The sequence below is a fragment of the Neolamprologus multifasciatus genome, chromosome 6 (assembly GCF_963576455.1).
Source record: "Neolamprologus multifasciatus chromosome 6, fNeoMul1.2, whole genome shotgun sequence".
NCBI lineage: Eukaryota > Metazoa > Chordata > Actinopteri > Cichliformes > Cichlidae > Neolamprologus > Neolamprologus multifasciatus.
In genome coordinates this window covers 2,335,053-2,361,074 of record NC_140444.1, presented here as the reverse complement: position 1 = coordinate 2,361,074, position 26,022 = coordinate 2,335,053, and the positions used below count along the sequence as shown (strand labels likewise).

Genomic DNA, 26,022 nt, shown 5'->3' with positions numbered 1-26,022 from the left:
TCCTGTTTTCACTGACAATGCAGAATTAAAATGAACTTCCTGTGTTGGGGTAAATAAAAAAGAAGCCCTATGAACCAAAAATATTTTGCTTTTGGAATCTAATGGCACATTTCCGGTTTCATCACACTATTTCATCTGTCAAAGCATTTTACGGAGTTCATCAACATGATTCTCAGGTTTTAGGGGTTCTGTTAAATATTTGGATTCCCAGCAGTTCTACTTTGGCTCACTGGCTCAGCTTTTTGGAGTTTGTTCAGCCACTGTTGCACATCTACATATGCAATAGAGGCATGCAGTACAACCTGATTACATTTAAAGTGTTTTTCATTGCATCCATCTTTTTTATTACTGCAGACAATGTGCTCGAGCTGTTCTCTCTGTGCATTTTTCCTCACTGTATCAGTGTGTTTATTCCATTAGTTTGACAGACCGTGATAGCTGACACCGTGCCGTGACGGTTTGGTGACACTTGTGCAGGCCAGACACAAGGCCGACAACACTGCCGGTGCTTTTCCGACCTCGCTTTGTGCTTCTGCACCGGAGGTTGGTTGAGTCATCAGGCAAACGGTGTAATGCTCAGCGAACATCATTTTCTTTGCACCCTTGGGTTCACAAGAAATTCATCATCCAGAGAATGAACGCACTGATGTACAAAAATACATTTATTTGAAACAATTTCAAAATGACAGTTTCTTTACCGTAGAAATATCGAAATCAAGATGAAACAGAACATTACTGATGATGCATGCATTGTAGATTTTTGTGCACTGAAGAACATTACAATGCTTTTGCCTTCTGAAAAATCACAAATGCAAAGAATCTCTTTTATGGTTCAAGTATGGATTTGTCTGGTGCTTACGGTATAATGTGGCATTTAAGATATCAGATGAGACAGAAGTTTCCAGTGATCAAAGTCCTTTCTTTTACTAGTTTCACTTCCAATGTGCTGGCGCAGATAAAGCACCACATTTTGAAGCATTTGTTCTTTTCTTTCTTTGCAAACTTTTATGGGCAGCCAGTGTACTATGTTCATTGTACATTCTTCACAATTTCAAAGGGTCCAAGAGAGAGAAAAACAACAGAAAACAAAGACAATATCCATGTGTAGTTAAGGATGGAGACACTTTTTGATTTCTCTTTTTCTGTCCCCCCTAATTCTGCTTTTCTAATAAGAATCAGAACAAAGTGCCACCATCAAAGCCTTTACCCAAACAAAATCCAGCCAAGCAAACAATCCTTTGCTTATGGCATGTGTTGAATACAACAAAGCTCTAGAACAATCTTTGTTCAATGTGTGTTCTGTCTGTATTAACAAGGCTTCGCTTGGCTGTTTGGTTTGAGATGAGAGCACTCTGTTGCAGGTAATGCATATGTGATGTGACAGCCTATATCTTTTTGCAGCCTTTCGCTTCTCCTGGAACTGCTGTTTGCTTGAGCTGAGCACTGCAGGAAACCTCTGCATGTGGCACCCTCCCCTGAGCCGTCCAGCTTTCTCTCATTATCAACAATGCTGGATACTGGGAGAGCAACGGGAGTCAAGTGGAGGCCACTTGGCTTTTGCAGGCCTGGAGAATGCAGAGCTGGGGGAAGTTGCATGCTGGGAGGACGGTGTTTTCTCTTCAAACTAGATGCAAAGCAGTGACTGGAGCGTTGGTTTGTGAATGGAGGCTAATGGCAGCCAGGGGAGCTCTGTGTTTATTTAATGAATCCACAGTGTACAAACAAACTGTTCCAGGCACAGTTGAAGACAATGTTCTGGTTTTGTCACATTGTTAGAATAGCAGTAGTTGCACATTTTGAGTGGTGTAAAAATTGTTCCACAATGAGCACCAAAGATGCTGGCAACACACTCTGTAGAACATTAGCTTATCGAATCCTAATGAACAGCAATAGCACTTTGTAGGCTTAAAGTTGGGTTTGATAGCATACATGGAAAAAAAAGTGAAGTTGAAGCTATGACAACTGAAAATAATGGGAGAACATGATATCGAAATCCAAAAACTGTGAGCTAATAAGTGATTTAACTTTTCACATTGTACACATTACTTTAAACCATCTTGGAGGCCCAGGTGTGTCCTGGCACTGAACACAGCATCGGGTTACTGTGATTAAAATGAATGTAGGACTCTTTCACTTCAATTGTGCTGCATCAGATTTGCAGTTCAGAACTTTCTTTTAACAAGTTCAGTAACATCGATGTGACTCATTGCTATAAGGCTGTTATATATACACTAATTTAATTAACAAGCAAATTTTACAGTTTACCAGTCTTACTGGTCTGGTTATGTGCACAGACAGGTTTCCTGTATCTCAAAGTTCTCATGTCCAAAGAAGCCCAAACGTCTTCACTTTGGCCTTACAGTAGTGGGACTGTTACTGACTGAAGATGGACTTGGTCTTTGAGAATGAAATCTTAAAAAGTAGTTCAGGCTGAAGAGTCTAGGCAGAGAAAATGTCATTGACTTAATTAAACTACTTATTACCACCATATATGTTTTGTCATCATTAGTTGGCATCACCATGTTGATTATGCTGCTCTTCACACAGCAGTCCTTTGAAGAGAATGAAGACCCAATTTGAAATGTATAACACCATTCATTCCTAGTATTTTATCATAACCAAGTCCTGATTTAAACCCATGTCAACCACTCGGTGGTGTTAGTGGATAAATTAAGGACTTGTCGTATGAAGTTACCCACTAGGCAGCATAACTGTTTTAGAACAATACATCCTATTACTGTTGAATCTGGACCAATGAGGTGGATTGGCCAGATGAGCGGCCAGCACCACCATGACTGAAAAGAATTGCAGGACATTAAAATAATAATATTGGCATGAGCTCCACTGGAAACTGCCACAAACCAAAGAAGAAGCAGAAACCACAACCCAACTGTAAGCCTACTAGTAATAAACACCATGTTTTTCCCCAACGAGTTGAAATTGTGAATTTGATCACTGGTCACCACAATAGATACATTTTTTCCAAAGTGATTCAACATTAGTATCGAAGCCAAATCTGAACAGTGAGAGCCACAGACTCACTTGCAAATAGAACCGGACTGATATGGGACGTTTAAGGCCAATACCGCTACAGATGTTTGGTGATTCAAACATGGGATATACAGATTTCCCTAATATTTGTAGTTATTTACGAGCTCGCACCAGCTGGTTATTGTGTTTGTGGTTCCCAGCAGGGAACCTGCAGAGTGCCCTCTGGTGGACAAACATCATAACAACAGCACGTCTGAAGGATGTTTCTCTTGTTTCGTAGCTTTTAAACTTCATTTATCGGCTGTTGTAAATGCCAATATCGATAGATCGATAAATAGCCAGCATTGGCCGACCAACAAATGAGTCGGGCTCTAGTTGCAAATGTTTGGTTCGGAGAGTTTAATGACAGTTAAAAGTATTTGATTATCTATTGTATATCTGTACTGAAAATGCAAATATCCTGAAAATGATCCTTTTAACTTTATTTTCAGAGAACATGAGGGACATCCGCACTATGCCGATACAGCTCTACCTGCATTAACAGATAAATCCTTTCTATCAGGTTCATTTCAGCCAACACTCGACTGAAGAAAATGAGAGCAAAACAGAATCAGCAGAATCAACTGGGGTCTTTTGACACATGATTAGAAAATAACTATTTACAACACTTGCTTATCTACAACACAGAAATTGTGTCCTCAGAAAGAACATGCACAAGTCAAGGACCTTAGCAAAGGAAATCGGTTTCTTTAAGTAATGTTTGACTTTTTAAACACACTTTCAGAAAAAAAAGACCATCGTCAGATCTTCTGTTGCTGCCATGGTACTCAGACTACGAGCATGTAGAAAGTAATAATATATACATTTAACAGAACAGATGACAGTATTGTACATTTCAATAATATTCCCTGTTTGATTGAAGACTCGACATTATAGTCTATATATAGGCAGAAATGATTTTCAAAGCAAACGCCTTAAGAAATGTACATAACTTTTGATAGATTTCCACGAAAGATATTTCACTTTGCAAATGAATGCTGCTATGTAGCTTATACATCCACAAAACTGAATAAGTTTTGTCAGTAATTACAATGATCTCATTGAGTAAATTGACATTAACTGCATGGATGTTGTTGAATGAGACATCCATGCATGTCTGTATAAATGAGGTCCCTTAGAAAACTATTAACATCAGTTGTGTTGAGAATTACAAAACAAAAAAAAAGATAACCCCCGACACTGAAATACTTTGCTCTGTACATGAAGCGCTGCTCCCCCAGTTTTACACACTAGTACAGTTTGGAATCTCCCTTGTGCTCTCGCAGGCATTTCCGACTCCCCCTGAGTATAAATAAAGGAAATGAAAGAGGGGGAAAAAAAGCCAAGAACAAAGACGGTTAATTCAGAGCTTTAATGACTATAAAACAAATAGCTTCTTTGACATTGACTCCTTGTACTTAATTTCCATTCAAAGGCTCTGAAGCTATTAAAAAGCGTTGGAATTTGAAATTGACCCATTATGAAAAATATGCCAGCTTTTGTTATGATATGTTTGGTCCAATTAATTGGAACATGCTCGGCGAGGAAGTTTAGAACCAAATATCGAAAGTCTGGATGTCTACTCCATTTTTGTTGGGCGATCGTGGCTCAAGAGTTGGGAGTTCGTCTTGTAATCGGAAGGTTGCCGGTTCGAGCCCCGGCTTGGACAGTCTCGGTCGTTGTGTCCTTGGGAAAGACACTTCACCTGTTGCCTACTGGTGGTGGTCAGAGGGCCTGGTGGTGCCAGTGTTCGGCAACCTCGCCTCTGTCAGTGCGCCCCAGGGTGGCTGTGGCTACAACGTAGCTGCCATCACCAGTGTGTGAATGGGTGGATGACTGGATGTGTGAAGTGCTTTGGGGTCCTTAGGGACTAGAAAAGCGCTTTACAAATACAGGCCATTTACGTGAGAAACACAAGAATAGCTGTTAATTTACTCTGGCATATAGCACAAATCAATCAGCAACTTCAAGGACGTCTGCAGAAATGTGCAAATAAAAAGTTTATTCGTTGTGAAATACATTTCGTTAAATATCCTTGTCTTTAATCCCTACCTGTGATGGCAGGCAGGAATGATTTGATACACTTTCTGTTGCACTAAATACATGAAGTGCTGAGCACCTGCTCGAATTTGACCTAAGACTCCTCATGAATGCATGCATTTTTAATTTCTCTTTGCTATTTGGGCTGATTGGGACCTGATGAATGTAAAAACTTTATTTTTATTTATTTATTTTTTACCTGAGTTTTGTTTCTGAGAGAAATGAGATCCACATAGGAGGACATCTGCTTTAAATTTCGATAAAAATGTGGCAGTATAATGTCCTAAGTGGATATCAGGCCCATCGGCAGCCACATGGTACCTTTAATTTAAGAGAAAAACAACAATGTACCATTGTTGCTTCAAACGTGGAATCAGATGGTATATAGTAATTTGATTAGTGTTTCGTAAATATGTTGTTTTACAAAGTTTAACTCTTATTCTTACACTTATTGTTGTTTTGTGACACTTTACTGTGCGTCCCCGTCCACTGACTCGAGGTGCTACATGGTTTATGGAGAAACTGAAAGTACTCTTGTGCAGGAATACAGATCATATGTAGAAAAAAAAGTGGATAAAAATATTCTGCTGAAATGAAGCAGGACACTCACAGCCTCGCTGCTTGAGGGTTTCACTAATGTGTGAGTTTCCATTCTAGACAGCTCCTCTGAATTTCAGCACACAGGTCAGAAGCAGTCAGCTCTCCAAAACTGTGAAAGTGCAGCAACTTAATCTGTCTTTTAAACTATCTCAGAGCCCAATCAATCCTGGGACTGCAGCTGCCAGAAGTGGTACATTTCTACTGGTAACCATAGAAAATCCACTCTGTTATATACAGTCAGTGGGCAGCAATTAGCTTATCAAACCTATTGTTTTTTATCATGAAATGAAATATGAATGAATGAATGTCTCTTTTTAAATTGAAGTCAAACTGTGAGTGAATGAGGAATGATTAGGCCACTCCCTCTGTGTTTGATGGAGTCCTGCAGCCACATGCTAAACATGTTGGTTTTATAATTTAGTCATTATTCCCAGTACTGTGGGTGTCACTGGAATCTTTCCTTACCCTCTAAAACCCTTTCACGGGTTTTGTCTACTCTAAGGATTTCCTCCTCCGTGAATAATTCAAAAATGGTAAAAAGGAGATTCATTTGCTGGATTTCTGTTTAAAAGACGATTCAGTATGAAAAGTATCCCCAGGAGGTGATTCTACGCACAGTGATCACATTATCATGTTGACTTTTGCTATAAAGCCATCGACAAAAGAAAGTTTGTCCCTGAAATTCCACCTTTACATGCCCCGGCATGTTTTGGCATGTCTGAAACCTCGGTATAGGGAATATCTGAGTTTCCAAACAGTGGACGGTGCACATTTTACATGTCCTAGAATACAATGTAGCAGTGACACAGACCTTGCTGGACCATACGGAGCCCCGCAGGGGACATGGGAGAAAAAAAAATTAAGACGGACTTTTGTTTGTTTTGCAAGATCTCGCAAAAGTTTTGCGAGATCTCGCAAAACAAACTCGGGATCTCGCAAAAGTTTTAGCCGCATTCTTCCCGTTAGCTCGAAGCTAACGGGAGGTCGAGACCTACTACAGCCGGGAGGAACACCGCTTTCCCGGCACATCGTGCCTCGACCTCCCGGTCGGCTTCGAGCCAGCGTCCGAAGAATGCGGCTAAAATGTTTGCGAGATCTCGCAAAAGATTTGTGAGATCTCGCAAAAGTCCGTCTTAAATTTTTTTTTCTCCCATGTCCCCTGCGGGGCTCCGTAGGACCACGACAAGGTCACTGAGATCCAGTTTTCATTGTGCTCCATGTATTATATTTTTGAAAATGTCTTAATCATGACTTGAAAAACAGGCTCAAGACCCACCTTTTTAATTTAGCTTTCACCTAACGTTTATTTATTTTATGCTTATTTATTCTATCCTGTTATTCTATTTATTGATTTTATTCGTATTCATTTTTTATCTTCTTACTCTATTTATATTTATATTGTATCCCGTTCTTATTTATTTTATCTTTTTACCCTGTATATATACTATTGGGTCATATCTCCAGTGTTTCCTCGGAGGGCGCTCTCTGCACCGTGGCTGCTGGGGCTCTGGGGGTCCTCTCAGCCTGGCTGGGGGGCTTCTTTGCCTCCCTCCTGCTGTGTGCCCAGCCTGGAGGCTCCCGGTGATAGTGTTTCCTCACTTGGCTCATGCGTACCCAGCCCAATTTTACTCTTTAAGTGGGTGTGTGTATTCATGATCGTTTATGTTAATGAGAGTGTGGGGAGTGAGTTGGAGGGCGGGGTGGGCTGTTTTTAATCATGTAACCATGTGCTTTATAAATAAAGATTGATTGATTGATTGATTTGTCGCAAATATTCACACAGATGAGATTATGCAGTATATAGTGCATCGCATACATTCATATGTATATTGATGCTTCCTATTTGTCTCTGGATATCTAAATGCCTTTAAAGTGTGAGTTATTTAAATCATCTTTGTGGCCATTTCCTGTTCATGGATTTTCTCTTGTTTCTACAGCAGGTGAATAGAGTAACCCACCAACACCATAACTACTACTTAAGGTGGCAGTAACGCGTCTAGAACCCAAAAAAATATTGAAGTGTATTTGCTTGAAACGCCTGTCCCTACTCTCAGCAGGTACTTACTTTTGACCCTGGCGTCCAGCTCCTTCTCCATGAGTTCTTTGGATGTGGAGAACTCACTCAGAGTAATTTTCGGCGTGCTGTCGCCTTGGCCGACCGAGCCGATCATCTCTTGCTCTTTCTCCTGGTTAACCTCAGCATATATGTTGATCCAAGGTATTTTTCTGAGGATTTACAGAAGACGAGATCAGCAAGCGTTAGATAACCATCTCACGTGCAGGCGAGGTGTTTGTGCATGCACACAGTGGGGTTGTTGTGTTTCTAAGGCTATGTAACCGCAGTCCCAAGTTTACCTTCATTAGTAAATTACAACCGAGAACACGACTTTATGAATAAATTATTTGATTTTGCAGCCTCATCTCCATCTCTGCCCGCCTGACTATCTTCATCAGACTCTGCTCTCACCGAGTTCGTCCTGATCTTTATTACTTGCTTCCCTGCAGGGTTTCTTTTTTCTCTCAGGCCAGTTAACTTCAGCAGGTGCAGCAAATAAAGGTCAGCATAACTGTAACACGTGTAACAGAATTCAATAGACCAAAGGAGAAAACAACTCTGGTCTTAGTTTTGGTTAACCTTTAAATAATCAATATTTTGATGCTATATATTTTCGCTGGTTATTTCATTCCCTGTAGCTTTGAAGTTCACTGACAGCTGACATCTTCAAAGGTAGTTTTTTCTTACATAATATGAATCAATGGGCACACCTTTAATTTAATTATAACTGGTTTGATTATCCAGTTTGTCTCTATTGACTCTTTTGCACAGAGTAAGCTTTGGGATGAATGAGTTTGAACCGTCTGTTGTCTCTCTGCTTCCAGCTGTGATGTTTTGGCAGGATCAACATTTTTTAGAAAAATGAAAATTATTTTTCTTTCGAGTTAAAAATGCAGGTTTTTAAGAAGTCTGACAGACTGTTGCACTGAGCTACTTTTTCAAAGACGATTCTGTTTCCTGTTGCTGACAAACTGTAAACTTGCCTCGACTGTAATTACACTCGAGTGCCTAATTTATAGACAAATTACAGTAACACTGGTTTCTTTTCTCATCTGCATTTATGCCGCCTAATATAGATCTTTATTCAGACATTATCCAATTTATTTGCAATTACTATACATTTGGGTTATTAATTGCTCTGTTTTGTCAACTGTAAGATTTCTTGAAAAATGCGTCCTCTTTAGACTAATGGGAAAAACTTCATATCCATAATTAATGACAGCTTTTCCATTTCCCTCAGACCTTTCAAAAGAATAATTTTGAGTATGAATAATTTATTCAGCAAATAAGATCCAAGGCAGAGAAGCTGCATATTAAACCGTTTACTGCTCATTTTCTCTGGATTTTGTGACTGATTGCTGCACACGCCTCATGCACTGGAATCTCACAAGTATGAGTGACAACTCCAGAGTGATCTATCAATTGAAAATACCAAATATGACTATAATAGATTGGTCTAGACAGGGCTCGTCTGCTATCATCAATAATGAAGAACAGAGTAATAGCTATATAGTGGGGCCCTACAGCAGGTGGAAGTAATCAGAAAGATGTGCACCTCTTGAATTTGTAGATGAGAAACACCGCAAGGCCAAGAAACACAACTGACAGGAGCATAAGCATCGCTGAGCTGCTGTGTCTGGGGCTCGAGTCCACTAAAGGCGCTGTGGGAGCAGGAAGGTGCACAGAGATAAATAATAAAAACAACATAAAGTTAATCAACAGTTGACAAATGAGACAGAATAGAAATAATTTGATTCATTAAAACCAACAACAGACAAAAGCACAGCTAGTTTTATAGTACAAGTCAACCAAAAGTGGCTAAATGCTAATGCTAATACTAGGTTGTAAACAAGAACAAATGTTGGTATGAATGCATAAATGATCTCAGTTCATCAACATCTTGAGCAGTTTCATCATAAAGACGCCAGATTTGAAGAAGTAAAGAACTTCTGAGGTTTCAAAGTTTGAAAGTTCAGCTCAGTCAAAAGCATTTTCCTCATTTCCTGTATTAACAATATTTTCTTTTATTAAACTATAAGTATAAGATCTTTAAATAATTGGAACTGGCAGTCAACATATCAGCAAGAATTCACTTTTTTTAAACTAATGTTTCCTCCATGTGGAGGAACAGCTAAAAAGAATACAGTACACATGAGCTCTGGCTAACGATGGCTAACTAAGGCTACGTCCACACGTACCCGGGTGTTTTTGAAAACGCAGATTTTTCTATGTGTTTGCACCTTTCGTCCACACGTAAACGGCGTTTTCGGTCACTGAAAACGGAGGTTTTTAAAAACTCCGGCCAGGGTGGATATTTTCTAAAACTCAGTCTTTGCTTTTACATGTGGACGAGAAAAATGGAGAAAACGCAGCGTCAAAGGTGTGCGTCTTTTTTGACGTCACACTGTGCGCCACGTTATTGTTTCGGTGAAATGAATTTCTACAATACTGTTACTGTTACTTGTCTCTGCAGTGTTTAAATGCTTACATATACACACACAGTTACTGTCCCTCCACACATACGACTGGTTCTGCTTCTATGCCCCATCTTTGTTTACTTTTTCCCACCGAGGCTTCTAGACTTCTGATTGGCCAACATTTCTACACGGTTAGGAATATAGCGCCACCTGCTGCTTTGGCATGTTCCTAGCAGCGTTTTCCTTCATTTCTGCCTTTACGTGTGGACGGGATTATTTTTTAAAACGAAAACGGAAAATCTCCATTTTCAAAAATACCCGTGTACGTGTGGACGTAGCCTAAATCTCTGACCTGGGAGGTTACGTCAGACGTGTTGAAAGTGGAGTTATTCATTTTATTTGTTGTTATTGCTGCTATTTTCCCAACACAACTACATATTATCTTAATAAGACAGAAGAAGTGCTTTGTTCGCTTCAGACCCTAGAATTTAAACTCAGAAGTTATAGTTAAGTTTGTGCTGTTCTTATGACTGCAAGTCCATAACTGACAAACACTTGATAATCATTTGATGGAACCAGTACAGTTTTATGCTGATCGGAGCTCTAATGTGTGTTTACCTACAAAGGCCCCACAAAGATGTAAACTGAGGTGACTGCACATCCAGGTGAGTTAAAAATATTTCAACTGTTGTTAACAGTAAGTTAAGTACTTTACTTTGTGCCATAAAGAGCAGCGGCTGAGTTTCTCCCTGAGACTGAATAGTCCTGATGTCAGGGTCAATCAGGAGTGGACGACAAACTTATCATGGCAGTCTGTGGGCAGCTCGAGCTGTAAAAGCCCACTTTGACACAGAGGCAGAAAGAATGGAGGTGGATCGAACGCCAGGAGATACTGCTCGCTCACTGCCTGATGACCAGTGAGGATATCCTGGGTTATTCTCCAATTATAATTGACTATAATAGACATAGACTATAAATTGTCTATGTCAATTATAATATAATATAATTGACATAGACAATTATGGGTACGAGTATTAATAGCTATAATTAATAAAATGGATTCCACGTTGTACTTATTGTGACTTGAATCAAGGAACTGGTCTTTATAGAAATGTGCATCCTCACTTCTATGCAGCTGGAAGCCTTTTAAAGCCTGCAGGTTTCACTCTCTCCTGAAATGCATGGAAGTCCATAAAGTAGGAAAGATCACAGGACCTCCGGGGAATGTATTATAATGTGTGTATATCTTCCTGAGAACCGAGGAAGAAAAGAATCTTCCCATTGAACTTTTTTTCAATTTCCTGCCTCTTCCTGGTGCTAACACCCAGACACATGAGATACCAATGGAAAGGCCGGGATTTCCTCTATTCAGTGCATCAGGACTTCGTCAAAAGATATAGAGCAAAAACAAATGCCCATTTCAGAGGACATAAATGAATGGGCTGGTTCTCGGGAGGATATGATGCTAGATTCTTTTTTTTATTTTTTATTATTATTATTATTATTATCTCTTTTATTGGGACAGCTGTTGAACATAACAGTAGTTTGCCTTTTTACACTTTCTTTGCTGTCACATTTTAATTTATAATTGAAAAATAAAGAAGAAAAAAAAACTAGGGTTAGGAGGCAGCAGGGCAGGTAGGTTTACGTAGTACTCAGGGTTGTAACATCATATACAAAATCACACCTCATATGCTTAACATAGTCTGTCCATTTAGACCATATTCCCTCTGAAGTTTAAGAGAAAATGACACTTTTCCCATCGTATAGATCTCTTGTACAGAATGTATCCAGTCTTCTATCGTTGGTGGTTCAGGCTTAAGCCATCTTCTCGTAAGAGGCTTTTTATTTGCGGCCAGAAGGATATACAGGAGCAGTGTTGCCAACTCCTCAGTAAGGAAAATCGCTATTGGCTGTCCTAAAAGTCGCTAGAAGTCGCTAAATGACGTCATCACCTAATTTGCATAATTGGTCATGCTAATGTAATTGTAACCTATGTTGTTGGAGAGAGAAATAACATCGTGGACGAGACATAAAGTGAGTAAAAAACGTCCTAAATGCATTTAGAGTTTATTTAGAACTACAAATTAAATTTATTTTAGCAATTATTGTTTTTTTTAATGTCACAATTCCAACCCTGCTCCTTTATCAGGGCCTGGACCGGCAAAAGTGACCCGAAATAGGCACTCTGGTGGAGTTACTTTGTGTGTGTGTGTTTATAAGTAGTTTTAAACCTTGTGATCCACAAAACAGCATAAGAGTAAAAGAAGAACTGACTGCGTTACAGTCAGTGCGGGAGCAGCAGCTTCGCTCATGCGCGATTCATTTGCAATTTGGAGGCACAGGTGTGAACGTCTCCTGCCCTGATAGCAGCTGGGGGAGGACTATCCTCCACCCGTGAGCGCTTTGGCACGGGCGAGGTGCCCACGGCAGCACCGCTGCTTGTTGAGAGTAAGAGCGATATGCGCTTTCACGTCAAAAAGACGTCATAAATAAGTCTCCAATAACACCAGAAGAAGTTGCCAGATTTGTCGTTAGTCGCTTTTTAGAAAAAAAGACGCTAAGGGGGTCTGAAAACTCGCTAAATATAGCGACAAAGTCGCTAAGTTGGCAACACTGTACAGGAGTCTTCTGTCGTTGGGATTCAGTTTATCCACTGGTACATTGCACAAAAATATGGTCTCAAAAGTTGAAGGAAAAACAAATGAAAAAACATTTTGTAAATGATCATGGATTAGAGACCAATACTGGCGAATAACTTTACAGTCCCAAAAGATGTGGAAATGGTTAGCTCCGTCTCCCCCACATCTCCAACATTTATCACCAAGTCCTCGATATCTTTGTTGAGCAGGGGTGATGAAAAATCTCATAATGCTTTTCCAGCAAAATTCACGCCAAACATTAGACCCAGTGGTAGCCCACTGTATCTGCATGTGTGAGCCCAACACTTCTCTGTAATTGACAAATTACCCTCCTTTTCCCACTTCGCTGTCGTTTTTACACCGCAGGATGCTGTTATATAATTTAGAAATAATTTTATTTTGCGCTTCAGATTTGGTTAGTAATAAGAATGTTTCTACAAATTCGTTTAGGTTCACTTTTAAGTTTTGATTAAAATAATTTCTGATCTGTAGATGTCAAAAAAAATCATCTGATCCCAAGTCATGTTTACTCCTTAAAGATTCAAAGCTTTGAAATGCACCCTTATGGACAAATGAATCATAATTAGTTAAACCTTTTGAAATCCAGTTTTTGAATCTATTATCATATTGATTTGGAGTAAAATCTGAATCATATGCACACCATCTTAAAACCTTAGAGGCATTTTCCAAACCACCAATTTTTATTACGTCTTTCCAAGCAGATATCATTATTTGTAGTATAGGTTTATCTGCCATATGCATTTTATTCTGCAATTTTATGTCCGATATTAAAGCTGAAACTGGTATTTCTTTTACTGTTGTTCCTTCAACATCTTTCCATCCGGCGGTGTAGTCTGGACAACAGAGACAAATCAGTGGTCTTAGCTGAGCTGCACAATAATATAATAATAATGGTAGATTCTAGCTATTGGTTGGCTGTTACAGCGAGATTTTCTGGGTTTCCAACAATACTACAGTGACTTCATTCTGCATGAGTAACAATGCAAAGTTTTGTCAGAATGGAAAAAAGGAACGAGACTCTCACTTCTGAAAATAGATACACCTGAAATAGCTGCTGGCACTGTGGTAGCACCTACAGGGAGAGTACCTTGACAAAGTATGTGCAACAAGGAAAACAGGCACCTCTTCAAAAGCAAAGAGTAGTCACATCATTATTGATTTATCTTTTTCTCTGCTTCTAGTTTGAACGAGGCGAATCTTTAAAAATCCTGCAGGTCACCGGGGTTTGGGTTGGGCTACAGACCTGGAAGATGTTACCTTACAATAATTAATTTTTTCCACAACATCATTTCCAGTGTTGGTCAAGTTACTTGAAAGAAGTAATCAGTAACTAATTACTGATTACTTCCCCAAAAAAGTAATCCCGTTACTTTACTGATTACTTATTTTCATAAGTAATTAATTACTTAGATACTTTTTAAAAACACGATTTACAACCTGAATAGGTGATAAAGTGATAGATCTTTCAGCCCAATTCTACTTTTTCTACATAATCATCATACAAAATGTAATCAAATGGAAAAGTCTCTTTTTAAAACTTGTTTTATTAGTTTTAATCTTTTAACTTTATGCATCAAGCAAAAATTAATTATCTGCAACATTCTCTGATTTGAAGAAATGAGTTTAACATTTAAACCTATTTTCTGCACATTCCAGCACATAAAATAAAATATTTTGTGTGTTTACACTCAGTCTTTCAAATAGATGCAAGTAAAACACAGCAGAAAATAAATAAAGTCAAAGACTAGCGGTCCTGTTGCTCTATTTTCACCTGTAAAGCAGGAGTGGGGTAGGCGGAGGGTTACCCTGGTGCAGGTGTGCAGCGGTCAGTGGAAGAATCCGCGAGTTTCTCTGTGAGTTTCCCATTACGTCGTAGCTACTCGGTGCTTGTTTGGAAGTTGAGGGGTTTTTTTCGCTGTAAAAAGAAGTTTTCTTCCCACGCACAACGGACACTAATGTTTTTGTCACTTTTTATGGAATCAAACTCAAAGTAAGGTCAGTACTTCCACGCTTTAAACGCTGCACGCTCATACTCTCTCTGCACTCGATATATGATCCATTGTTGATCTGCACACAGCTGTTGTCACGAACGTCGCACTCGCTTACGTCACTGTCATGAGACATTCTCGCAGAAAAATCACAGTTTTAGTAACGCAGTAACACAGCGTTCCTACGGGAAAGCAACGGTAATCTAATTACAGTTTTTGCAATAGTAATCCCTTACTTTACTCATTACTTGAAAAAAGTAATCGGATTACAGTAACACGTTACTGCCCCTCTGATCATTTCTGATAGAAACCTTTGCGTCAGATGTTCCAAACATGTGTAAATTCTATAAAAAGGATGCTGGGCGTGTTCCCTGTGACCTGTTAGATGTTAAAGGGTCAAAAACATATTTTCTTCATACTTGTACCCCGTACACTGTAGTATACTGTATATCCAGAACAATAATGACTTCCCAGATTATATTTTTATCTTTAAGATATGAAACACTGTAAGGTGTTGTAGCGTGAAATTACACTGTCTGCTGATGGGCAAAACAAACTGACAGTAGCAGGAAATCCAAAGATTTCAGGTGAATGTAAAACAGTTAAATGCGCCAACATTCATTCAAAAAAGTACCGAACCAAACAAGAGTTCGGTGTGATTAATATCACAGTACATGGTTTCGCTCATAAGGCACAACCTTAAATTTCTCCCATTATTTTGAAGAGTGCATTAACGTCCGTCGCTGAAGAAAAAGCCCGATGCTTTTCTGTGACGGGTTTAGCGCTACGTGAGGCATCAGCTAAGAGATGGAGGCGCGCGTGCCGGTGACCTTTCTCAAGCAGCTCGAAGGCTTTTTAGACCTTTTCTTGGGAGGTGAAATATAAAGAGGGATCCAGCTGGGTACACCTTCAATGTCATTAGAGTGCAGTGTGCCACAAAACGTCACAGAGCAGTACATGCCAGGCTGTTAATACCTATCGCTTTGAGCTGCAGACAACTCATGGCTGTGTGCCTCCAGAGACTGTGCGCCTAATGAAACCAGCCAAGCAGTGAATATAAGGTAAGACCTGTCCAGCAGCGGGACACAGGAGCTGCTGAGCAGTACCGAGCTCCAAACCAATAAAAAAGTAGAGCTTTCCAGTCTAGCCATGTTATTTACAATTACGGTGTCTCCGTGAATCAGCGCTGATTTGACACGAGAGCATTTGAGGGTCTCTAACGTCAACCAGCCTTCACTGCTGATGACTTCTTGAATGATTCCAAATTCTGCCCTGAAATTGTACAGTGTTCTTTCTCAAGGACTAAATAATCAACATAATTATACTCAGTGTAACAATTTTGTGGTTGGATGGCTGTAAAAGAAATAGAACAGATGTTCAGCTTTTGATGGCGGGCATAAAAGATCCCTCTTCTCAAGGAGCTCCACTTAAAACCGAACCCCTCCCGTCCTCGTCTGTGTTCTTTCGCCTGGGATAGACGGGGTCTGACAGGAATTTTAATTGGTGGACCAAAGAAAAATTCTTGTTGTCAAAACACAGTTATTACACTTCTGTTTCTCTGCACATGAAAATGACAAATGGAACATGCAGGCCATAATTACATTACCCCCAGAAGTTAATATCATAGATGACGACTTGATGGCAAAATTAAAAGCTATGACAGCAAATGTTTCTTACCCAGTGTTAACTGTGTGTTGTAAACGATCACCCTCACGCCGGGCTTCAGCTCGAACTCCACCAGGTTTTGGTTCAGTGCACTTACAATTGTGTCAGAAGCCTGTTAAAGTACACAACAAGGCACCGTTTTGTAGGCACAATAATCAAGTTGGAGGAATTTGAACTCCTCGTGAATTTCAGAGACACCCATACCCGCTCTAGCGCTTCCTCACTCTTTTTCTTGCCCTCTGATTGGTTCTTATAAGGCAACAGGAAGAGCTCAGCAGCTGTTGGCACTCCGGGGAACACCGCTACTAGGAGCTGCTCCTCTGGGAATTCGGCCACCTGTCACAAGATAGAAATATGTTTTTATTTGCCAAAAAATAGCAAAAGCTTTACGGCATCATAAGGCTTAAAGTCATTGACGGGACTTCAAACGCAGTAGTTTTGTTTCCGGAGTCTCGGGGATACACACAAAGTGTCCTCTGCTGTATCTAAGAGGCCACAACGAGGAGCTTTTAACTGCTGGGTTAGTGTTACGGTTAGTTTCACTCACTATTCACAATATTCACCGTTCACTTTGAAACAGTGCATACAAATGTCGTGCTGGGGGATCTTGACCAAGTGGCCATATGAGACGAGCCAGAAGTGAAACAGGTTAAAGATCGCAGTGAATATTTGGGTGGAGTATGTTTAAAAGCCATTATGAAGCAGCTTTGAGAAGTGACTAAGGCTACGTCCACACGTACACGGGTATTTTTGAAAATGGAGATTCTCCGTTTTCGTTTTAAAAAATAATCCCGTCCACACGTAAAGGCAGAGATGAAGGAAAACGCTGCTAGGAACATGCCAAAGCAGCAGGTGGCGCTATATTCCTAACCGTGTAGAAATGTTGGCCAATCAGAGGTCTAGAAGCCTCAGTGGGAAAAGTAAACAAAGATGGGGCATAGAAGCAGAACCGAGTCGTATGTGTGGAGGGACAGTAACTGTGTGTGTATATGTAAGCATTTAAACACTGCAGAGACAAGTAACAGTAACAGTATTGTAGAAATACATTTCACCGAAACAATAACGTGGCGCACAGTGTGACGTCAAAAAAGCCGCACACCTTTGACGCTGCGTTTTCTCCGTTTTCTCCGTTTTTCTCGTCCACACATAATTGCAAAAACTGAGTTTTCAAAAATATCCACCCTGGCCGGAGTTTTTAAAAATCTCCGTTTTCAGTGACCAAAAACGCCGTTTACGTGTGGACGAAAGGTGCAAATGCATAGAAAAATCTGCGTTTTCAAAAATACCCGGGTACGTGTGGACGTAGCCTAAGATTTACATGAGAATAGATGAACATAAACTACTTTCACATGAACACTTTGGGAGAAACTGGTTCAAAATGCAGGCTGTCTGTCATTTTGAGAGACAGGGTTACAGAAAATTCATATATAATTAACAATATACAGAATAGACTATGCATGAAGAGAAAAGATAGCCAGAGGCACCAACTGTGTCATCACTTTGTATGCAAACTCCATCATAACAGTGCAGTCCCTGTTAAGGCGCTGCCGAAGTTGTTGAGTATGCAATAGGAGTTAGTCTTTGTCACCTGTATTCGCACTGATGTAACTACTCAGTTTAGAGGATGCAGAGCACGCTGACTCACTGTGAATTCACTAACCTGGCGAAATTGGCACAATTAACCGAGATCATGAAGACCATTACATTTCAGATTTAACTCAAGAAGATGTCTTGGGTTGAGGGAATCTTAAAGTGAGACAATGCTAGCTTCATTCGGTGTATGATTGCTGCATTCGCTCCCGCTGGGACAAAAGCAGCTAGATTACAAAGAGCAGCAGTTACCAAGCAGCTCAGAATGACTACACACTGTAAGATAACACAAAAACAGTTTATCTGCTGAACAGTTTCATTACAAGAAAACTCATCTGACTTTACACTGAAACACTACATATTGCACATTTATGTCTATTGTCAGAAACTGCAAGATTGAGTGTAATGACCCATCAGAAGATTCCTTTGCAGTCTTAAGATGGAACTTAATTATGTGTTCAGTCTCCCACTAAGATATAATTACCTGCCTGTGAGTTTCTGCTCAAATTAACTGGTTGCATTTGTTCAGATCTTAAGCTTGAGAGTCAACAAGCGTTTAGATGTCGATCATCTTCAAACTGTTTTTGTAACCATTCATGCCATTGTATCACTTTTGACTCTTCCCTTACAGTTTGTGTCAGTCAGACATTAAATTGCTCTGTGTAATGTTTTAAGCTAATATGGTGGTGAGGTGGTGGTTACTCTGACAACTCAAAAAGCCCTTTGACTCATCACCTGAGTAGGAAAGCACTCTATAATTACCAGTCCATTTATATTTTTCTAAACCCATCATAGTTCAAAAATACAAATAAAGAGGCATCTCAGTCTGTAAACAGCATGTCTTTATCCTGTCTTCCTTCTCTCACCGAACCAATCACAGCAGATGGCCCCGCCCCTCCCTGAGCCTGGTTCTGCTGGAGGTTTCTTCCTGTTAAAAGGGAGTTTTTCCTTCCCACTGTCGCCAAAGTGCTGCTCATAGGGGGTCATATGATTGTTGGGTTTTTCTCTGTATGTATTATTGTAGGGTCGACCTTACAATATAAAGCTCCTTGAGGCGACTGTTGTTGTGATTTGGCGCTGTGTAAATAAAACTGAATTGAATCAGAACAACATTAAAACCACTGACAGGTAAAGTAAATAGTTTTGTGGGGCGATCGTGGCTCAAGAGTTGGGAGTTCGCCTTGTAATCGGAAGGTTGCCGGTTTGAGCCCCGGCTCGGACAGTCTCTGTCGTTGTGTCCTTGGGCAAGACACTTCACCTACCGCCTACTGGTGATGGCCAGAGGGGCCGATGGCGGCCTCGCTTCTGTCAGTCTGCCCCAGGGCAGCTGTGGCTACAACTGTAGCTGCCTCCACCAGTGTGTGAATGTGAGAGTGAAAGAATAGTGGAATTGTAAAGCGCTTTGAGGGGTCCCGAAAAGCGCTATATAAATGCAATCCATTATTTTGTGCATGTCAATACAATACATTGCTCTGTTGAGAAAATTGTGTCCTGACATGCCAAAACTGACGCCATATTCTCCTGTACCACCCATCTACCCATGTAGATTCGTGCAGATTAAGCTCATTCCTCCAAATGGCAAAGACATTCCCAAACCACCGCAGTCGGTAAGCAACTGCAACCCTGCTACACTCAAAAACAAATCATCAGATCCAGTGCATTCTGGTGAAGTTTTCCATGTCAATAGATACGTTATCTACTGCCCAAGACAGCACAGCTCCCAGGATTACAGTGACACAGAAACCCGGATTTGGCATCTGGTCAGGATACCTCCTCGGCACCTCCTTTGGTAGGTCTTCCCAGGGTAGCGTCAGAGAAAAACTTTTGTCTGGAATACCCTGTTTATCTTGCAACCACAATTTGACTTTGTGGAAGCGGAAGATTGTGGATTATTCGACAGGATACAACGGATCTACTTCACTAGGGTGAAGTACAATCCTTCCCTCTCCACACTGGGTGGAGAGGGAAGGATTGTTGCCAGTGTCTGGTATCAGACACCCACCCTGACATCCCCAAAGGCCCAGTGTCCATGCCCTGATGGGTCTGGGCTGTGTGAGCCATTCAACGTTATAGCATTATATTATATTATAGTCGATTAGCATGTCTGCTATTAGTATTTACAGTCATCATGCGATCTTTAGCATTTGAGGCAACCATCACCAGCATTCTGGAAAACTGACAGCGGAATAACTGTGTTCACGGTCTAATATCGTCCCTAACAGCTGTTCTGCTTCACAAGAGTGACACAGAAAGAGAGACAGAGATACAGATGGTGCTGCAGAGCTACAAAGACTCACAATAAGTGTTGACCTTTATCACAAGCCCATAAATGGACACACAAAACACTTTCCCAAGCATGGCTTTTCAGAAAAGAACAGTTTTCACTTGACGGTGTTCATAGTGTACATAATGTCCAATGCCAGAGTGTCTGAGTTGGATATTTCTGCAATTTCTGCTCAGTTAAGTTTATAGAAGGACTGCAGTCGTTTTAATAGAAATGCTGACAACTACTATTAGATGGTGTAAATGTAAGACTCAGGATTCTGGTATCTAAAGCAGATTCTAGATAACAAAGTTTTAATTGAGTTTTCGTGGGGCAGTGTTCACTGTTTTCAGCTGTTTTACATTAAATGTAACCAGAGATGTTTAAACAGTTCCTCCAAGTCAAAAATCAGCATGTAATTCATTAATTACAGAGAACAATTTGCTTTGGGGCTGCAGTGTCAAAAACGCATTTTTAATGGGTCAATAACTGTTTCTGTTATTTTTTTCAAGCCATTAGCTTTTAACAGTTTATGCAGTACAAGCAAGAATGGGGGCAGTGCCGTGTGGCAATCACTCTTCATTCTAGAGCCTTTGATGTTTTTATGTTTCCCTCTGGCCTGGGGTGGACAACGTAGCAGGTAAAGGCAAAGCACATCAATTATCCAGCAGAAAAATCACTATTTGAGTAACAAAGCAGTGGACAAATGATAGCCATGGGCGTGTCTTGCAATGGGAGAAGAGGCAGTGGAGAGGGAGATAAAGTGAAAGGGATGACAAAGGAGGCAATAGCCTGTAGGGAAAAAAAGAAAAAAAATCAGTGCACGTGGACCACGTTGACTCGCACAGCAATCTGTCCTTAGTTTAAAAATCTGGCGGATCATCTGGAGTGCTGCTTTTTCTCATATACTGCAAATTCATCACGGATACAAAAATTAAATCGGGGTGGTAAACAGGAAGAGAGGTGAGATCCTCAGAGAGGACAGGCTGCGGGGAAGTCGGCTCAATTTGGTTTGATATGAAGATTTCACAATGCAATATTTTGCAAGTTCATTTCAAGAAATACTATTTGAAGAAGATAAACTCCAGAGGGACTCTGAAAGTTATTATCTTGCTACACTTTCACTTCTTTTTCAGTTTTTGACTTGAAACGCTTTAGTTTAAATGTGAAGCAGATAAGCTCTACTGACATTTCAGGGTTTTGGAAATGATTTTGTATTTGTAGCTTAAACAATATTTAAGACACGCAGACACCCAGATGTTGACCTTGAATTATTAAAACAATAAAAACAACTCTTTAACTACTGTTGCCTTTCTCTCTAAGCGTGAACATTGTTGTAGTAAAACTTTCAACTAAATGTTAACCTTTCTTTCTTAGCATGTTAGCATGACACCTAGGTCGTGTCCAAATTCATGGGCTGCATCCTCCTGAGGCCGCATTTGTAGACCGATTACGTCACAGCGACGCGCCGAAGGCTGTCCAAATTCGTAGACTCCTCCTCTGGCCTACCATATCCCAGAATTCATAGCGCGGCCCAGCCAAACTCCAGTTTCCAACAATGGTGGCCGCTACTAAGTTTTAAAATTACTCATACTAATTTTTCTGGGTCACAAAATAAACTTTTAGCATATTTTCAGGCGAGAAAGTTGATGTGTAAACATCAAATATCTGCTCGGTTTATCAAGATATCGCATATCTGCAAAAGTGCTTCGACGTTTTCGGAGACGTCTGTTACCCACCAGCTCGATAGCTAGCTGGGAACTCGAGGGTCACAACTCCCGGCACATCATTTTCAGATCACCGCAGAGTTTTGCTACTCAGGTTAAACGTAATACAGAAGTCACTTAGACAACCTAAAATTGTTATTGTTGGGCTTTTTAAAGTGTTTTATTTGTTCGTGAGTAAATCGGTTTGGCTGAGATTAAAGTTATTAGATTTGATTAGATAAAACTTTATTAATCCCCCGGGTGGGTTCCTCCTTGGTTTTTACACAGCTGACTAAACGAAAAGTGTGAGACGGTCGAGAGTTTACTCCAGTGTCCTGTTATATTTTAGATAGCAAGGAGCAGACGGCCAAGTTTATTAAACTCCACCGAGACAGCGGTGACGCAAATCTGAAGGCTGGACCATCCAATTCCACAGCCGTTTACTTCCGGCCTACCCGACCTTCTGAGGACCCGGCCCACGTAGACCGCGAAGGCCGGGTCCTCAGGAGGATGCAGCCCATGAATTTGGACACGACCCTAGAATTCTGGCTGGTGGGAAGCTCACATGTTTTTCCAGGTATGTTCTCCAGGTTGTTCCAACAAATGAACATTTTGTTCTGATGACAGCACCTAGATAAAAACAAAGTGAATTGTGACCTAATAATCTATCTGAACCTAAAGAAGAATTTGCATAAGCAGTCGGATTCATCTTTCTGGAACCACCAATGTCATATCAGTCAGGAATTTACTGGGTGTCGCACCATGAGCCCATTTCAGGGATAGATGATGCTTTTTCTTACCAAAATCAATTAAAAAGGATATGAAAGAAGTAAATACAAACTTTTTCCCATTCTTGTTGAAACTAAGCAAAAAGGAATATGATGAAATGTAATCAAAGAAAAATAATTAACCAGAAATGCAGATTTACTGTCGACTGCCATTTCTCTCTATCGACTTTATCACTACATTATCCTTTCTCAACATTGTCTAACGTTTGTCCATGGACCATCCCAGGTAAGGGAGAGGAAAAATACTCCTAAAATGAAATACCAAATGATATAATCCCATTCTTGTTGATAAACATCTGAGATTTCAAGCCTCGTGTTGCTGTGAAAATGAAGGTCAGGTGATCACCGACATCAGTGGGACTCCTCCTCTGGAGATGAAGATGGTACTACCTTTCATTATTATTAATATTTCAAAGATTTTTCAAAGATTTTCTTCACTCATAAAGCTTCATATGCATTCCAGTCATTTGAAAGTAAGTTAATTGTCAACATCACAACTGACAGCAGATTCCAATGACGAGAGTATCCCATCAGAGTGGATGGTTTACCACGCTTCAGATGGATAAAAAAAAAAGAAAGTCAGCGCCTCTGGGGAAGCAATAAAGAGACAATAGCTTGATAGCTTGCATTAACCTTCGAGGGAAGCTATGGAGGAGGATGAACACTGTAAACTATATGAGTCTGAGCAGAGAAACGTTAAGGGAATATGAAAGGGAGGTGGCTAAGGAAAGACAGAGTGGACTGAAATAACCTTGATTGCTGAACGCACGTTCAGGAACAGCAGAAGCGCTGGAAATGAAATGAGCCTATAGGCGAAGAGTGCAAAATCATGACATGATACATTCGGCAGTGGCGCACCTCCGTTAAATGGACCTTGACTTTAATTGCTGATTTGTTCTCTTCCTCATCTCCTATTTTATTGTTCGGGAGTTGTTTACTATGTTGAAATGCCATCAGTTGTGGACTGGCCTGTGTCTCCACCAAGACTCCTCAGCCATAACAAAAATGGAGGAAAAATAACCCTTCCTGTCACCACTTGGACGATATGTTTGTCTGGAAATGAACTTTGTGTCAGATGCAAACACGTAAACAGATCTACAGCCCTTTCACATAAACAAGTACCTGATATGAAAGTCTAACGGCGTAATACGAAAAGATGAAAAGTGGCAATTCAGACACTGGTGTAACATAACGGAAAAAAGAAAAACACTTATAGCAACTGTCGCTCTACTTTTTCATTTGGATTTCACTTCAAGAACAACTGCATGGTTATGTATTGTAATCTTAGTTCTATGATTGATGACACAGCCCTCTAATGTGTACTACGGCACTGAAACTCAGCATGTGATAAACCGAGTGCACCAGAGTTCTCGGTGTGAAAGTGGAGTAATTATCCTTCTCCACATCACAAATGGCCCATTTCGCTGAGAAAAAAAATTCTGAATCAATTCATTATTATGAATTCAGACTTTTGATTCTGCATGTCATGCCTCAATAAAAGCTACCCGTAGGCCCCAGACTACAGGAAAGACAGGCGGTTGAGCTGTGAACACAGTGCAGTCAAGTGTAGGTGGTAACTGTGATGTAAAGGAGGAGACAAGCATTTGAAGCAGACACTTGACATGACTCACAATGAGGGAGAAGTAACGGAGAAAGAAATCACCTGCGGGCCACTTGTGCTCCCACATTTCTTCCACTGTTCGCACAGGTTTAAATCATACTGCATCAGCATGACGCAGGACTGATTGTTTTTCTTCAACAGTGGCTTAAAGGTGATGCTCTCAAGACGTGTAGTTAAAACCGCAAATAATAGTCAAAGGTAAAGGTAATCTGAGGCAATGCATCTCTTTACTGCTGCTTAACAGAACATTAAAAGTAGTTAATTAAGAAATTTGTCTTCAAACCACAAACAAGCTAAACAATGTCTGAGGCAGAACTTGGCAACAATGAGAAGGAAGAACCTCCCTTTAACAGGAAGTGACCTCCACCAGAGCCAGACTCAGGTTGGGGCAGCCGTCCGTGAGCAAACGATTTGATTTAAGACAACTTAAAAAATTGTATTGCCAACATACCTGTCATTCTGTGTTTAAAACACCACAACAACAACAGTATTTTTGTATTTAGTTATTAATGTTGCTAACTATTAACCCTTTAAGACCTACCATAGAACCGAGTCCGCCAGAGCTTATATTATATTTTTACATGCTGTGGAGCCATTTTTGGGAGCATTTCAAGTTGCTATACATCAATACAACCATTACAGCCCAGATTTTAATAATATGTATGAATTAAGTGCATAGTAATTACATAAATTGCAAAAAAGTGCAATAAACTACAAAGAAATTGAAAATCGTTTTTGTTTTTTAACATATATTTCTAGTTAGAGAAATTTAAGAGGCTTATCCCTCAAAACTGTAAATACAAAAAAGTTGCACAAAATAGTTTCCCACCACAGGAAATTTATTTTGAGTGTCTTCATAGTTTTATTTTTGAAATACACCAATTTTTATACACTGCAGGAAAAACGAAAATAAATATTATAGTGCAAATTTGCAAAAAAGCAGCATATGCATCAAAATAAACTATTTCCAGCAGTGCAATATGAGTCCTAAGCATCCCAGAAACCACACAGAAAGTCATAAAGTCAAACATAACTTTTAAAAACACCAGTATAGGCTCATGAGGCACGGACGGTAAAAAACTACATTTCCGCAAAAATGACGTCACTTCCGGTTTCGGGCAGGTAATGGAGGACATGGGATAGTTCGCGCTGACGTCTAATCCAATGTAGGAAGTGTTACAAACAGCTGATTGGATCGGCAAAGCGTGTTTCTGGAATATTATGTTTGTGTTGCTGCAAGTGCTTTTTATGCAGCTTTTGCAAAGCTATATGTGGAAGGAAACTGTGACCGAGGACAAGCTGATGGCATAAGATGTAAGTACAACTCCTCCGGTTTCATATGCAAAAAAAATTATTGCGCTAGCTCACGTGGTTGCAGAGCTACCGGGATTTAAAAATAGTTACGCAAAACAGAGCGTGCAGCTCTGACCGGTTTTAAAGGGTTAATATTCATTATTACTGCTTATTCATATTTCCTTAATAATAATAATAATAATAATAACTTTATTTATAAAGTGCTTTCAAACAAAGCGCTGAAAAGTTATTTGAAGATAAAAGATTAAAAAATAAATACATCCAGTACAGAAAAAACAGTA

At 40.1% G+C, this 26,022-nt stretch overlaps 1 protein-coding gene across 1 annotated transcript in view; it reads right to left on the bottom strand.

Annotated features, from left to right (window-relative positions):
• Positions 1-644: 644 nt before the first annotated feature.
• Positions 645-26,022, bottom strand: part of sorcs3a (sortilin related VPS10 domain containing receptor 3a) — a 299,340-nt gene continuing 273,962 nt past the window's right edge. Inside the window, exons 23-27 of the mRNA XM_085161986.1 lie at positions 16,664-16,795; positions 16,472-16,571; positions 9,282-9,387; positions 7,736-7,896; positions 645-4,332 (exon numbers count right to left, since the gene is read on the bottom strand). Coding sequence (XP_085018112.1) covers positions 4,274-4,332; positions 7,736-7,896; positions 9,282-9,387; positions 16,472-16,571; positions 16,664-16,795 — 558 coding nt within the window. The 3' untranslated portion in view covers positions 645-4,273. The remainder of the gene's footprint in view (positions 4,333-7,735; positions 7,897-9,281; positions 9,388-16,471; positions 16,572-16,663; positions 16,796-26,022) is intronic.